This window comes from Mangifera indica, chromosome 6 (genome assembly GCF_011075055.1).
Source record: "Mangifera indica cultivar Alphonso chromosome 6, CATAS_Mindica_2.1, whole genome shotgun sequence".
Lineage (NCBI taxonomy): Eukaryota > Viridiplantae > Streptophyta > Magnoliopsida > Sapindales > Anacardiaceae > Mangifera > Mangifera indica.
The window spans coordinates 186,326-201,100 of record NC_058142.1 but is presented as its reverse complement, the minus strand read 5'-3'; the positions used below and the strand labels follow the sequence as shown (position 1 = coordinate 201,100).

The following is a 14,775-nucleotide window of genomic DNA, read 5'->3' as shown; positions in this document are numbered from 1 at the left end:
GGGAGAATTGAATTGGTTAAATAGCCTGTGAGCTCCTTAACTGTTAAGACGCGTTTTGGGTTGCAAAGCCCAGAAGCAAAGCCATGATGGACTGTGTGTCCAAAGTGGACAATATCTTAACAGTGGGCCGGGTTATTGGACCTGGGGTGTTACAGTTGTGGTATCAGAGCTTTAGGTTTAAGATTCTGTAGACTTTTAAGATGATTTTAATTTGTGTTGTGGTAATATGATTTAGCAATAAAATCATGTTATATGATTATCTTTAGATAAATTTAGTATATATATAGGCTTATATTTTTAGTTTACACTAAAGTTTTGCTAATTTTGTTATTGTCATTAAGATGCCACCACGTAAATCTGCTACAAGGCAAGACCCTTCAGCTTCGAGAGATGACAATCAAGATAATGACAACATTACCCTTCGTCAACTTGCTCAAGAAAGCAACCCGATGTTGTATGCGATGAATAAATTTCTAGAAAGTCAAGCTCGAGTCTTAGAGCAATTAGCAAATGGTCAAGCCCCCGCAAGGCAGGATGTGAGGAACGAAGAACAAGATGTTAATGCTGGTGGTGCAACGTTGGAGCAATTTAAGAAGTTAGGACCTCCTGTCTTCAAAGGGACCACAGATCCTATGGTAGCTGAAGCTTGGTTGAAGCAAATGCAAAAGATATTCACAGCTATGGGGTGTAGTGATAATCAAAAGGTTGTCTTTGCTACATTTATGCTTCAAGGTGAGGCTGATCATTGGTGGGAGGCTACTTCACGTCTTTTAAGGAATCAATTGGGTGCAGCCCCTATTACTTGGAGTAGGTTTGAAGAGGTTTTCAATGAGAAATACTTTCCTGATCATGTGCGTTTTAAGATGGAGGCTGATTTTCTTAGTCTAATTCAGGGTGACAAATCTGTGGCTGAGTATGAAGAAAAGTTTACTACTCTATCTCGTTTTGCAACAGGACTTATAAAGGATGAAGGTAGTCGTTGTCGACGTTTCTTTGAGGGTTTAAGACCAGCTATCAAGAGTCGATTGTCTATTCTAAAGTTGAATACTTATGCTGATATGGTTGAGCGGGCAATGATAGCAGAGAGATATTTAGCTGAGTCTCAGAATGCTCGAGACAAACGAAGTAAGCAGTTTAAGCCTGGTGGTAATCGCAGTGGTGGTTCAAGCAAGCAAATTGGTTCTTTTCAACCTCGAATTTTGGGTGGTTCATTTCAAAAGCCTATGGGAGGGGGATCTCTTCAGAATAATGTAGCATCACTTTGTAGTTTTTGTGGTAGGGCACATTCTGGAGAATGTCACAGAAAGACTGGAGCTTGTTTTAACTGTGGACAGATAGGGCATTTAGTCAGAGACTGCCCAAAGAAGCGTGGTGTTTTTAGCACTCAAAATGTTGAAGGTCAAAACAAGAAGCCAAAGACTCAAGGACGAGTATTTGCCATGACTAATCAAGATGTTGAGGCTTCCAACGATGTGGTGGCAGGTACATTATCTCTATTTTCTAAGGAAGCTAAAACTTTATTTGACTCTGGTGCAACTCATTCTTTTGTATCATGTGCTTTTACTTGTCATTGTGAGAAATCCCCTGAGCCACTAAAATACCCTTTATCAATCGCTACTCCTCTAGGTGATTGTGTGTGGATTGATTGTGTTTATAAGTCTTGTGAAATTTGCCTTGGGGGTAGAAAATTTCTTGTAGATCTTTTACCCTTAGAGATGTATGACTTTGATGTTATTCTAGGGATGAATTGGTTAGCAAAGTATCATGCTAGTATTAATTGTTTTTCCAAGGAGGTTATTTTTCATATATCAGAAGATGAAGCTTTTCGATTTCAAGAGGCACAAAGTTCCTATAGTGGGTTGATTTCGGCAGTTAGAGTTAGAAACTTAGTAAATAAAGGAAGTGGGGGATTTGTGGCTTGTGTTACAGTTGATAAGGATAAAGAGGCGAGACTTGAGGATATTCTGATAGTTAGAGATTTTTCAGATGTATTTCCAGAAGACTTACCAGGCTTACCTCCTGATAGAGAGATTGAATTTGCAATTGATTTGTTACCTGGGACTGCTCCAATTTCTAAGGCTCCATATAGGATGGCACCTTTAGAGTTAAAAGAGTTGAAGGTTCAATTGCAAGAGTTATTGGATAAAAGACTCATCCGTCCTAGTGTTTCACCTTGGGGTGCTCCTGTATTATTTGTGAAGAAAAAAGATGGGTCTATGAGATTATGCATTGACTATCGTCAGCTGAACTTGGTCACCATTAAAAATAAGTATCCTCTCCCTAGGATTGACGACCTATTTGATCAATTGCAAGGTGCAGCAGTGTTTTCAAAGATTGACTTACGATCAGGGTACCATCAATTGAAGATTAAGCCTGATGATGTGCCAAAGACAGCTTTCCGTACTCGTTATGGGCATTATGAATTTTTAGTCATGCCTTTCGGGTTAACTAATGCTCCAGCAGCTTTTATGGACTTGATGAATAGAGTATTTCAAAATTATTTGGATCAATTTGTTATTGTGTTTATAGATGATATATTGGTTTTCTCTAAGAGTGAGGAGGAACATGAAGAACATTTAAGGATTGTTTTACAAACCCTTCGAGAGAAAAAGCTTTATGCAAAATTTAAAAAGTGTGAGTTCTGGATAGACAAGGTGGTGTTTTTGGGACATGTGGTAACTAAGAATGGAATTAGTGTTGACCCTTCTAAGATTGAAGCTGTGGTGAATTGGCAACGACCTGCTAATGTTACAGAAGTTAGAAGTTTTTTAGGGTTAGCTGGTTATTATAGGCGATTTGTGGAAGGATTTTCTAGTCTTGCATCACCTTTGACTCAGCTGACAAGAAAAGATGTCAAATTTCATTGGGATGAGGAGTGTGAGAAGAGTTTTCAAGAGTTAAAGCAAAGATTGGTTTCTGCACCGGTGCTAACGGTTCCTTCAAGTGGTGGTGGTTTTATCATTTATAGTGATGCATCTAAGAAAGGTTTGGGATGTGTGTTGATGCAACATGGTAAGGTGGTGGCTTATGCTTCTAGGCAACTGAAAAATTATGAACGAAATTATCCTACTCATGATCTGGAGTTGGCAGCTGTGGTTTTTGCTTTAAAGATCTGGAGGCATTACCTCTATGGGGAAACTTGTGAGATTTTCACTGATCATAAAAGCTTGAAGTATTTATTTACCCAAAAAGAGTTAAATTTGAGGCAAAGGAGATGGTTAGAACTTGTGAAGGATTATGATTGTCGTATTCATTATCATCCAGGGAAGGCTAATGTGGTAGCTGATGCTCTTAGTAGAAAATCATTTGGGGGTATAGCAAATTTAATTTGTACTCAGAAACATATATTGGATGATTTGAGGAAATATGAAGTCATGGTGGTATTACCTGGCCATAGTGGTTTTCTGGCAAACATAAAGGTTCAACCAATGTTAATTGAAAGAATTAAAATGGCTCAGAAGGAGGATCCGTTATTATTGGAAATTGTAAATGAAGTAAAGAAAGGAAATAAGTTGGAATTTGGATTGTCTGACGATGATATTTTAAGGTTTGGGAAACGAATTTGTGTTCCTAATAATAATAATTTGAAAAAGGAAATTTTGAGTGAAGCTCATGAATCTGCTTATAGCGTTCATCCAGGGGGTACTAAAATGTATCGTGATTTGAGAAATAACTTTTGGTGGAGAAACATGAAGAATGATATTGCTGATTATGTCTCTAAATGTTTGGTATGCCAACAAGTAAAGATTGAACATCAAAGACCTGGGGGACCTCTACAGCCTTTGCCTATTCCTGAATGGAAATGGGACCATATTACTATGGATTTTGTGAGTGGTTTGCCTCGTTCAAAAAGGGGATTTGATTCTATATGGGTGGTGGTTGATCGTTTGACTAAATCAGCACATTTCTTGGCAGTGAAAATCACCTATAATATGTTTCAGTTGGCTGACTTATTTATTCGAGAGGTTGTGAGATTGCATGGAGTTCCTCAATCTATTGTGTCGGATAGAGATGCACGTTTCACCTCTAAATTTTGGGTAAGTTTGCACCAAAATCTTGGGACAAAACTTAGTTTTAGCACTGCTTTCCATCCTCAAACTGATGGTCAATCTGAAAGGACTATCCAAACCCTTGAAGATATGTTGAGAGCATGTATGCTAGACTTGGGTGGTTCTTGGGAAGACCATTTACCCCTAATAGAGTTTGCTTATAATAACAGTTTCCACTCTAGTATTGGTATGGCTCCTTATGAAGCTTTGTATGGTCGGAAGTGTAGATCACCTATTTGTTGGGAAGAAGTTGGAGAAAGGAAGTTGCTAGGACCAGAGCTCGTTCAGATTACATCTGATAAAATTAAGTTGATTAGAGAAAGGCTTCACACAGCTCAAAGTAGACAAAAGAGTTATGCTGATCATCGTAGACGAGAGTTGGAATTTGAGGTTGGAGATTTTGTTTTTCTGAAGGTGTCACCTTGGAAAGGAGTTTTTCGGTTTGGAAAGAGAGGGAAGCTAAGCCCTAGGTTTATAGGGCCATTCGAAATTTTAGAGAGGATTGGTGCAGTTGCATACCGTGTGGCCTTACCACCAAGTCTCTCAAGGCTTCACAATGTATTTCATGTTTCGGCATTAAGGAAATATTTGGCGGACCCATCCCATGTTTTAGACTATCAGCCAATCCAAATCTCTGAAGATTTGTCATATGAAGAGCAAGCCTTAGAAGTCATTGATAGAAAAGAGCAATTTCTAAGGAATAGAGTTATTCCATTTGTAAAGGTGCGTTGGAGAAATCACTCGTTAGAAGAGGCCACGTGGGAGCAAGAGGCTGAAATAAAGGAGAAGTATCCTCAACTTTTTGAAGCTTTAGGTATGTACTAATTTCGAGGACGAAATTTTTTTTTTAGGGGGGAGAATTGTAATATTCACCTTTTAATTATTATTATCTTTAGTATTATTATTATTATTATTATTATTATTTTATTATTTTTAAATAGGATAAAATTTAAATTTTAGGGGATAATGTGAGTTTAATTTTTAAAAATATTTTATTAGGTAAAATATGGATAATAGTTAAATCTTTCCATTAAGAGATGAGATATTTTATTGGTGATAAATGTGGATTTATTTCAAAACTTATTTTTCTTTAAAGAAAAATAAAATCATTATTAATAAGGGGAGAGAGAGGATTTTCTTATTTTTTTCAAAACAAAGAGCAAGGTTTGGAGTAATGATTTTAGGAAGAGAAGAATTGTGAGTAGGAGGCTAAAGCAAGGAAATAGTGTTGTTTTATTTCATTAAGGTATGTCTCAATATTTTATTATTTTGATATATAGGTGTTTTATGATTTGAAGATTAGAGTTTCTTTTAGGATTCGACTCAATTTTGTATTGTAAATTATTTGTTTCATGATAGTTTTATATTAGTTTGTAAATTTACTAAAAACAAAAGGAAATTATGTACCTTTAATTCTATTTTTATTTTATATATTAATTTCGTTTTATGAAAAGAAAGAAAAAAATAATAATAATACAATTTTTTAGCAATTTGTTGATATCTTAATTTGGTAAAAGATTTATTTATTTTTATATATATTTTTTCATCGTTTTCAATTTAAATATTTTTTTAACATAAATCAATATGTCTAGTTATGTTCTGAAAATTTTCATAATTTTATCTATTTAATACAATTTATTAAAATTGTTAAAGCATTGAGTGTTAAACCTGAAATTTATTTGACAGAATTTGTGACTAGTAAAGAAATATAATTTTCAGTTTCTTTTTGAATTGATTTTGACTTGAATAATTTTTTTATAAGTAAATTAGCATATATAGTTTAATTCTGGAAGTTTTCAAAATTTTGTAAATTTTATGTTATCTACTAAAATTATTATAAGTGTATATGTTCAATCTGGAATATTTTTTACAGTGTTAATGGTTTGTGATAAAAATTTCGTTTTGCATGACTTTTAAAATATTTTGGGTTCATATTTTTTTTGATAAAAACGTCAATATGTTAAGTTTATATTTGCAAAATTTCGTGAATTTTCGAGTTATACAGAATTTTATAAAATTGCTGGAAGCATGAACTGTCAAACTTGAAAACTGTTGTTGTGATTAGGAGCTGTGGACGGAAGTAATTTTTTTTAGAAGTTTATATTTATTTTTTTTAGCTGAATAATTTTTGGGTAAACCATCTATATGTCTTCTTTGTCTTTGCAAAGTTTTGTAACGTTTTAATTTGTGTAAAAATTTATAAAATTCATAGAACGAAGGTTATACAGTATAAATATGTGTTAGTTAAGTCTAGGATTATTCACCTTAGACACTCTTAGAATTTGTAAAATTAGTTTTGGAATTGAGGATTTTCAGTGGGATTTAAGGATATTACTAAGAGTATTATTACAATTTGAATTCATTGGTTTTGGCTAGGATCCGAATAGGTTGTACGTGATAGCTTGGATCGTATAAGGGTTTGTGTAGACTTTTGCTGGTAGTCAAGGTAAGTAGAAACTATTCTTTTTGTATGCATATATGTTTGGAAATGATACTCAAAACAAACCCAAAGAATTTCTACAAATGCTTTGTTTATATAATATATATATATATATATATATGTTTCTTTGATTTATATATATATATATAATTGTTTGTTCACATACCTGGGTTGTAAGTTATATAAATGATATTTCATTCTGTTTGTATCAAATGACTTTTGCAAGTTATAAAATATTTTCGTATACTTTTTGTTCCACTTAAATTTTAATTACTCAGACATTGATTCAATAAAATTATTTATGGTACATTTATGATTTGAAATTTTGTTTATATATATACGGTTTTGACTCATTGTCCGTAGTCTCTGAATATCTGCTCTGAACTTTGAAACTATAAGTTTGGTCCAGCTGGATTATTTGTTCTGTTGTGCACATTTCTGAAATTCTGGCCGGGTCACCGGGATTACAGGTGACATTTGATTCTGAAATTCTAGCCGGGTCACCGGGAGTACAGGTGACACTACGTGACAAGAGTTTAAAATAAATTTTAACTTAAGTTTGATAGTTTGAAAGGTTCTGAAATAATTTATTTATTTATTTATTTGTGATTTTATATGTGTAAGCACTTGGTTTTCTGTTTGACCTTCTTTTATTTGATTTTCTTTATTAATGTTTAAATTAAATGTTTAAGTATGCATATATAACGTTTAGTTTCTGCTTACTGAGTTGACGGCTTACCCCTCGTCATTAACATTTTTGCAGATTAAAGATGTCATAAAGTGTGAGTTTCTGTTTAGCTTTGGGGAATAAAGAATAAAAGAAGTTAGCTGGGAAGATTGGCTAAGAGAAAAAATAATAATAAATTAGTTTAGTAACTATTTGATTGTATGTTTTGTTTGAAAGATTTTTGTTTTTCATGTTTTTTTGTGGTTGAAAAACTTTGTATTCAAGATTTGACTTTATTTAAGGGATTTATGAAGTCTTTTGAAATCATATGTTTTATTATAGTTTTGGGGTGTTACAGTTGTGGTATCAGAGCAACTCCGCGTGTCCTCTTGAACGATGGTGGGGCAAACCTCAGCGAGGACGCTGAGTCCCGTAAGGGGGGGTGTATGTGATACCCTTAGGCGAATCCCACATCGACAAAGCACGGGAGAGATGCTGGGTCTGTGTGTGCTCTGTCTTTGGATCCCACATTGGTTAGTGGTGGGAGAATTGAATTGGTTAAATAGCCTGTGAGCTCCTTAACTATTAAGACGCGTTTTGGGTTGCAAAGCCCAGAAGCAAACCCATGATGGACTGTGTGTCCAAAGTGGACAATATCTTAACAGTGGGCCGGGTTATTGGACCTGGGGTGTTACATGTTGCATCTGAAGGCAGGCTTGGCAGGAGGAATCCAGCCTCTGCGGTAGAAAAGAAAAGGATAGAAAAATATTATATATTAATATTCATTTTTAAAAAACATTTTAATTAATTAATTTTTTATTTTGACAACCAAAAAAATCTACAACATACTATTAATATAGAAAATTTTGAAAAACTAAAAAAAGTAAATATTTTAACATAATTTGAAGGTTATGTAAGGGGAATAATATCTCAGGAATGTTGTATGTATACATAGTATCAATTATTAAGATACCCTTCAAATCAAAATCAGCAGAATGATTTGAAGAATTGACTTCGGCATCATCCTTTCATTGTATTCGCATATTCCTCAGATTTGGTATGCAGTGCAACAGGGAATAAGAAACCGCAAAAAATATCATGCCTTAATTGTTGTATATGATATGAAATTAATATATAGGACAAACAGAGTCATGCCAACTACATAAAATGACATCCTGTCGTTTTACGTTGCTGAAGACTCTGAAAAGTCAATGGTTTTGAATTGAGGAGCTTTTGGCAATGTTCAATATTTCAAGCCTGCACACTGCTACCTAGGTTGCTTTATCATCAACTCTTGTGCTTGCAATTTTACTTTGTTTCTTGGGAAAAAAATGTCTCTGACTATTACAGATAGTGGTGTTGAATATGATGAATATTGTTTCAAGAATAGTGGGAGTGGGGTGTGTGAGATAGAGGAAGAGATAAATTCAACAGAGCTGTTTGAGATCAAAGAAGAGTTTGAGGGGAGTTTGTTCTCAGTGGATTTTCATGGTCGAGATCATCAGGATAGTGTATATGTTGCTGTGGGGAAGAGTGAGTCTAGCATGTATGCTCTTTCATGGACATTGCAGCACCTGGTCAATCCTTCAACTATCATCTATCTCATTCATGTTTTCCCTGAAATCAAACACATTCCTTCTCCATGTAAGCTCTCTACAATTATGTTTCTCTCTCTCTCTCTCTCTCTTGGTTTATTTAATATGGTAGTTGACCAACTGGGCTAGCTAGAAGAGACAAAGTCAAAACTGGCGTTCTGATAAATGATATTGTCTTGAAAATCTGCAATTGTACTATGAACGTATAGTCATGGAAATAATTGTTCAATCGTTGTCATCACTAGGTATAATTCACTATTCTGAACCATATAGATCAATGGTTTCTTGTTTCACAATTCCAACAGTATGAGAATTGAATCCAGATTAGACGTCTGATAAATCCTATATGAATTGAACCAATTTAGTTGCGGTTATGTTGGAGTTTTCTAATCAATCAAGCTTGTAAACTTGACCCAGACAGTAAAACAGTTTAGCTGGTGTAACCTGGTTTTAGCAGAAGCCTAGTTGAGATAGGGCTATGCAAGTGAATATAAATGTAACATCTTGGTATAATATTCCAGCCTATTTGGGTTTTGCATTTTGACAGTTATATAGAAGTTTATAAACTATTTATTTAGTCTTTTATTATTATCCATAAGTCATACATATCTAAAATATCTCGTGTATTTTGTTAATACGAGATTTGCGTGGAGGTATTACCATTAATGAAATTACAGCCTGAAAGTCTTTTGGTCATTGTGAGTCCTGTGTTTTGGTGATGACAGTGGGAAGGTTACCAAAGAGCCAAGTGAGTCCAGAGCAAGTGGAGACCTACATGGCTCAAGAAAGAGGCAAGAGGAGAGAACTTCTGCAGAAATTCTTTGATGCATGCGCTGCTTCCAAGGTACAATACTGGAAACAATAACATCCACACTTCCATAAAATTAAAGATCATGATACCTTTTATTTTAATATAAAGAAACTTTTGCAAGTACAGGTGAAGGTAGACACCATGCTTATCGAGAGTGACAATGTTGCAAAGGCCATTGTGGACCTTATCCCAATTCTCATCATCAGGAAATTAGTAGTTGGAATTTCAAAACCTAATCTAAGGTATCATATTTTCTCGGATAAAGTCTTTAGAGTGATGGGCACACTACAACAGTCGATATCTAAAAGTTTGAATGTGAAGCACCTGTTCCAAGTTCGATTGAACAATACAGGCATAAGCTCATTGTGATTCATTTTCTTCTTACTAATCCAATTCTGTTTTGATGGGGACTGATAGGAAATTGAAGTCCAGAAAAGGGAATGGCACAGCTGATCAGATACTGCAGAGTGCAACAGAGGCTTGTGAGATTAAGATAATATGTGAAGGAAAGGAAGTGATTGATCACATGATTGAATCACCATCTCCACGTGGCAATGATAACAATACCAAGGCCATACAACAGAAGGATGAAAATGAATCCAAAGATTCCTTCTCATGCATGTGCTTTAAGCCTAAGTTTATTTGATAAACATACCAGACAATATTTCAAAGTCATGTGACATGAATCGAAATTTCAATATATACCAAATCTTCATGTTGGGTTGGGAAATCTCTCTTCCTAAGACAAAGAAATGCCACCAAGAAAAAGAGATAATGCCTCCTTGGCCTTGTAAAAATATACTCCATACATTTCTCTCTAATCTTGGCATCTAGCAATTGCTATCATTGTTATGTCATAACTTATGGAAACTGGCGAGTGTAGAAATCTAATTAACATAGATCTCATCAAGATATGGTTTAAATATCAGATGTAAAGAAGTCATTGGTTTAAGTTTATCTTGGTCTATATTTCTGCAAATAACGTCCAGGAATCTATATATACATGACAAAAGTAGCCTTAATTTTCTAGTCCATGTGCCAGTTCAAAGGCTTGAGCCCCTAAAAATGAAGGAGTCTAAGCAAAAACAGAAAGTACAGACGCAAAAACATTTGCTCGGTGAAAACAAAAACAAGACCATACAATTCCTCAGTATCTGTCAGTATTAAAGACTTTTATCCTCATCACCAACAACCCTTTTAATGTTCAGAACAGTTCTTCTCCTTAGAAACAATTTGCAAATAGCAATCAATACCAACTATCATTAAAAGAAATCAAACTCCAGATAATTATCAGAACCTTTCTGATTAGGTGCAGCCACAGGAATGGCAGTCTTTTCACTTGTTGATGATGTCGGGGCTGGTATCTGCTCTAGCTCAACCGGCTTTGGAACTTCAGGAGGGGAGGCACACCGTATTAGTGCCCAATTAACACCTTCAAAAAATGGATGTTGCTTAATTTCAGTTGCCCCTCGCTTATATGCCAATCTATGCTGAGGTTCTTTTACAAGCAGCCCCCTAATGAGATCCCTTGCTGCGAAACTAACAACAGGTGACTCTGGAAACCTAAGAGGCTGACCCACAACATTGAATAATGTGGCTCGGTTCCCTGAACCCTTGAAAGGAGTTTTACCGAACAACAGTTCATACAGAAATATTCCAAAAGTCCACCAATCAACAGCACTTCCATGACCTTCTCCCTTGATAATCTCTGGTGCTAAATACTCATGGGTCCCAACAAATGACATAGACCGGGCATCGGTAGGCTCAGCAATCAGCTCAGGTAATGGGCTTACTTGATTTCCAATTTCGTTTTTAGGTTTTCTGTCCTTCTTGGACTTGCTAGAAAAGAGACGAGGTGAGAAGCATGTAGGAGTGACACAGGATGGCTGAATGCATGAAGGCTGAATGCAAGCAGGCTGGACACAATAAACAGGATTCTTTCGTAATGGCTCAGACTCAAGGGATGTGGTTTTAATGAGTGTAGGACTAACTGCACAGCGAAGGGAAAGATCAAAATCAGATAGCATTATATGTCCATCCTCCCTCACAAGGACATTTTCTGGCTTGAGATCACGGTAGATGATACCGAGCATGTGAAGATACTCCAGAGCTAGCAGGACCTCAGCAACGTAAAACCTGGAAGTTTAAGTGAAAAAAGCAAAAATGATTACCATTAAGTTCATGCAAATGCAATGAGCTGCAGAGATAACAACTTTGGCACTTCAAGTTTCTACAAATGATCATGAAAAGAACTACATGAAACGATATTTTTCCGCAGTCAATGATTTTCAGAAAATCATTCCTTAAACAGAGCAAGACACATTTCTCAAGTGTTGAACTCTTAATCCTTTACATAGCAATATCAGCATTGATAAAACATTTCTCTCATCAGTTCATTATTTGCTGTCTCATCATGTTAACTCTTCTACCATTTCATACATCAGCCACCTTAATGCAATACAAGAGTAGTGATTACAGTGAAATGCAAAAACATTGTTTCTCTTATAACACAAGGGCAATCAAAAGATCCTAGAGATTACAAAACACAACTCTAATAGTTTTTAGAAGTTCCCTATGATGTTCTGGAATGCTTGCATTAAAAAGAATTTGTCAATATTTGTAATAGAATAATCAGGTAGATAAAATTTTTTAACTAGTGCAGCAGATCCTTACAAGAGGATGACCAGGGGCATGCCTCTAAACTTCATGCATCATGAAACAGATCAGTTAGAAGCATAATTATGAAAAAGAAAAACGGCAAAGCATAATATAAAGGTTATTGGATCAATATATTGATTAGCAGTAAATTAATAGAGCCAAATAATACATAAAAGTTTGGTTATCATACTTCACTGCCTGCTCAGGAAAGTGTTTGCCTGGCTGCCTCTGCCTAAGAGTGTGTAAATCTCCTCCAGGGCAAAATTCCATCACCAGACATGAGAACTTATCTGTCTCAAAGTGAGTATAAAGAGTTGGAAGAAACGGATGGTCCAGAGACTGCAATATTTCTCTCTCTGTCTGAGCCCGAAGCAGTTTTTTACGACCAGCTAAAGATGCCTTATCCATTACCTTCATTGCAAAATAACACTTAGTTCCACTCAACTCGGATAGATACACACTCCCAATATCCCCACAACCCAACCTTTTTAGAAGTCTAAAATGGCTCAAACCCAGAACTCCATCTCTAGCTCTGACTGCTTGGATAGCTTCCCATCTTAAATCATTTGCTTTGTGGGGTTTATTGATACTGCTACTAAAGCTGCTACATGTGCTCTCATCACTTACATCAGTGCTTGTGCTTCCTCTACAAATACTGCTCTTGCCACTCTCAACAAGATCAACACGATCACTAATCTTTGCACTCCCACTAGTTTTGGCGAGACTACTGGCCCCATCACTAACTTTGGCAGAAACTGAACTGTTTTTAACACTTCCATATTCAGATGTTTTCTTCTCTTGATCAACAGAAGTATCTTGTGAGCATCTAGTATCATTCACAATCGACTCTCCTGCATTAGATTCTTGTTCAACACCAAGTGATGCAGAATTAGACCTGAGTTTATTAATCAAAGAGTCAACAGACTCATTATGATTAGAATTTGGCAAAGTTTTATTTTCTGAAGCTTCTACCACAACCTGCTTTGGATTTTTGTCTACCGGTTTTGGCAACTGTTTGGGGGAAATCAGCTCATGTTTGCTTGTCTTCAAACCATTTAACGGCAGAGACATAGGACCATTTGCCTCAACTTTTTGAACTCCAGCCGTTTTCTGCTGTTCTCTTGGGGAAGCTTTGGCAACCGTTTTTGAGGCCATCAAGAGTGCACAGAAACTTTAGATATGCATCAGATCGAACAAATACATCAAGCACCCCTCCATGAAAAGCATTATATAATCAGTCAGAAGCCTGAGAGAGTCTCACTTGACTATACAAACAGCACCAATTTATCTAACAAAGACATCAAAATTAGATAAGATAAGATCACAAAATGAAATGACTTGTTGCACTCAGATATGAAAATCCAACTTCCTCATATGCCGAAAATGGAAATAGAAGTTCCCAATGCATATATAAACTTTTTTTTACAAAGAAAAAGATTAAAACACTTACAGGTCACATAATCACCCCTCAGCTCAAACATGGACACACCATTTGGGATAAAAATACTAATAGCTTTGCTAAAAATAGGTACAAGATGCCAACTCAGTTTTCAACTCTGATATAAAAAAACTCACATCAAATCATTTTTGCCAGAAAATAAAAAGATTCAATCACAGAAAATTTTAATCATACAATTTGTGAAAAAAGTTTATAATTAGCGGATGATATTATAAAACCCAATTCAACATGCTGTCAGCAGATTAAAAAAAAAAAATAGTGAGACAGATAAAGAGAACACAAAATACACACACAATTCATGGATCGCCAGAGAAAAATTATAAAAATAGTGTATTAATTCAGCAGGTCTGCTAATGCAGTTTGATCACAAACCTCAGCTACCTAATCTGGAAACTATTAATCATCAGAACAAACGATATGAACAAGATCAAGGCTCAAATGAACCAAAAAAAAAAAAAAAACAGATCTTGATCACAAAAATCACAGCTTTCTGAGATGACCAAACACAGATCCAAAACAACAACAAAAACACAGAGACAAAAAGCAAGAACACAAGGTAAAAAAGTGAGAACCAGCAAGAAGAACACAAGAAAACTCTAAAACAAAAGTACCTGATTTCAAGGATCAAAACTGCAAGAGCCTTGCTTTTTTTTTAAGTTATTTGCTTTTGCAGTGAAGGAAAGACCCCGTAATAGCTTAGTTGTACTATACAGGTGTTAATGCTTGTACAGAAAGAGAAAGTATAAAAATATGATTGTTTGTGCCTATGCTTGCTTGTGGTGGATTATTAGGCAAATAGAGAAGAGAGATGTGGAGGACTCAAACTGGAGGGAGGTCAAAGCAAAGCTTAAAGGAAAAGTCCGGCATTATTATTTGTATTTGTATTTGTATTTTTATTATTTTAAAGAAAAATTTCTCATTGGTTTTATGTCCCTGAACTACAAGGGCTGTGATTTGAGTCACCAAACCAAAGTAATCTGGGCTATCCTGTCTGCCATAATGCATCTTAGCACAAAATGACCAAATTATCCTTTTATCTTCTCACTTGTTTTTATCTGATGTCTGTCTGTCTGTCTGTCTGTCAACCATAGTATAA

General features: G+C 35.4%; 2 protein-coding genes across 3 annotated transcripts; one reads left to right on the top strand and one right to left on the bottom strand.

Moving 5' to 3' along the window:
* Positions 1 to 8,332: 8,332 nt before the first annotated feature.
* Positions 8,333 to 10,292, top strand: LOC123218694 (U-box domain-containing protein 35). Its single transcript, XM_044640245.1, has 4 exons — positions 8,333 to 8,800; positions 9,477 to 9,595; positions 9,689 to 9,804; positions 9,980 to 10,292. Exons 1-4 carry the CDS (start codon positions 8,488 to 8,490, stop codon positions 10,206 to 10,208), a joined length of 777 nt encoding a protein of 258 aa, XP_044496180.1. The 5' UTR covers positions 8,333 to 8,487; the 3' UTR covers positions 10,209 to 10,292.
* A 213-nt stretch (positions 10,293 to 10,505) lies between these two features.
* LOC123218693 (serine/threonine-protein kinase D6PKL2-like) lies at positions 10,506 to 14,572 on the bottom strand. 2 transcript variants are annotated; one of them, XM_044640244.1, is made up of 3 exons: positions 14,291 to 14,572; positions 12,411 to 13,432; positions 10,506 to 11,698 (listed from the first exon to the last, which is right to left on the bottom strand). In XM_044640244.1, exons 2-3 carry the CDS (start codon positions 13,373 to 13,375, stop codon positions 10,825 to 10,827), a joined length of 1,839 nt encoding a protein of 612 aa, XP_044496179.1. In that variant the 5' UTR covers positions 13,376 to 13,432; positions 14,291 to 14,572; the 3' UTR covers positions 10,506 to 10,824. The 2 variants fall into 2 exon arrangements, with proteins under 2 accessions (XP_044496179.1, XP_044496178.1); XM_044640243.1 differs by having other exon boundaries at positions 12,411 to 13,508; positions 14,291 to 14,570.
* Between the last annotated feature and the right edge of the window lie 203 nt (positions 14,573 to 14,775).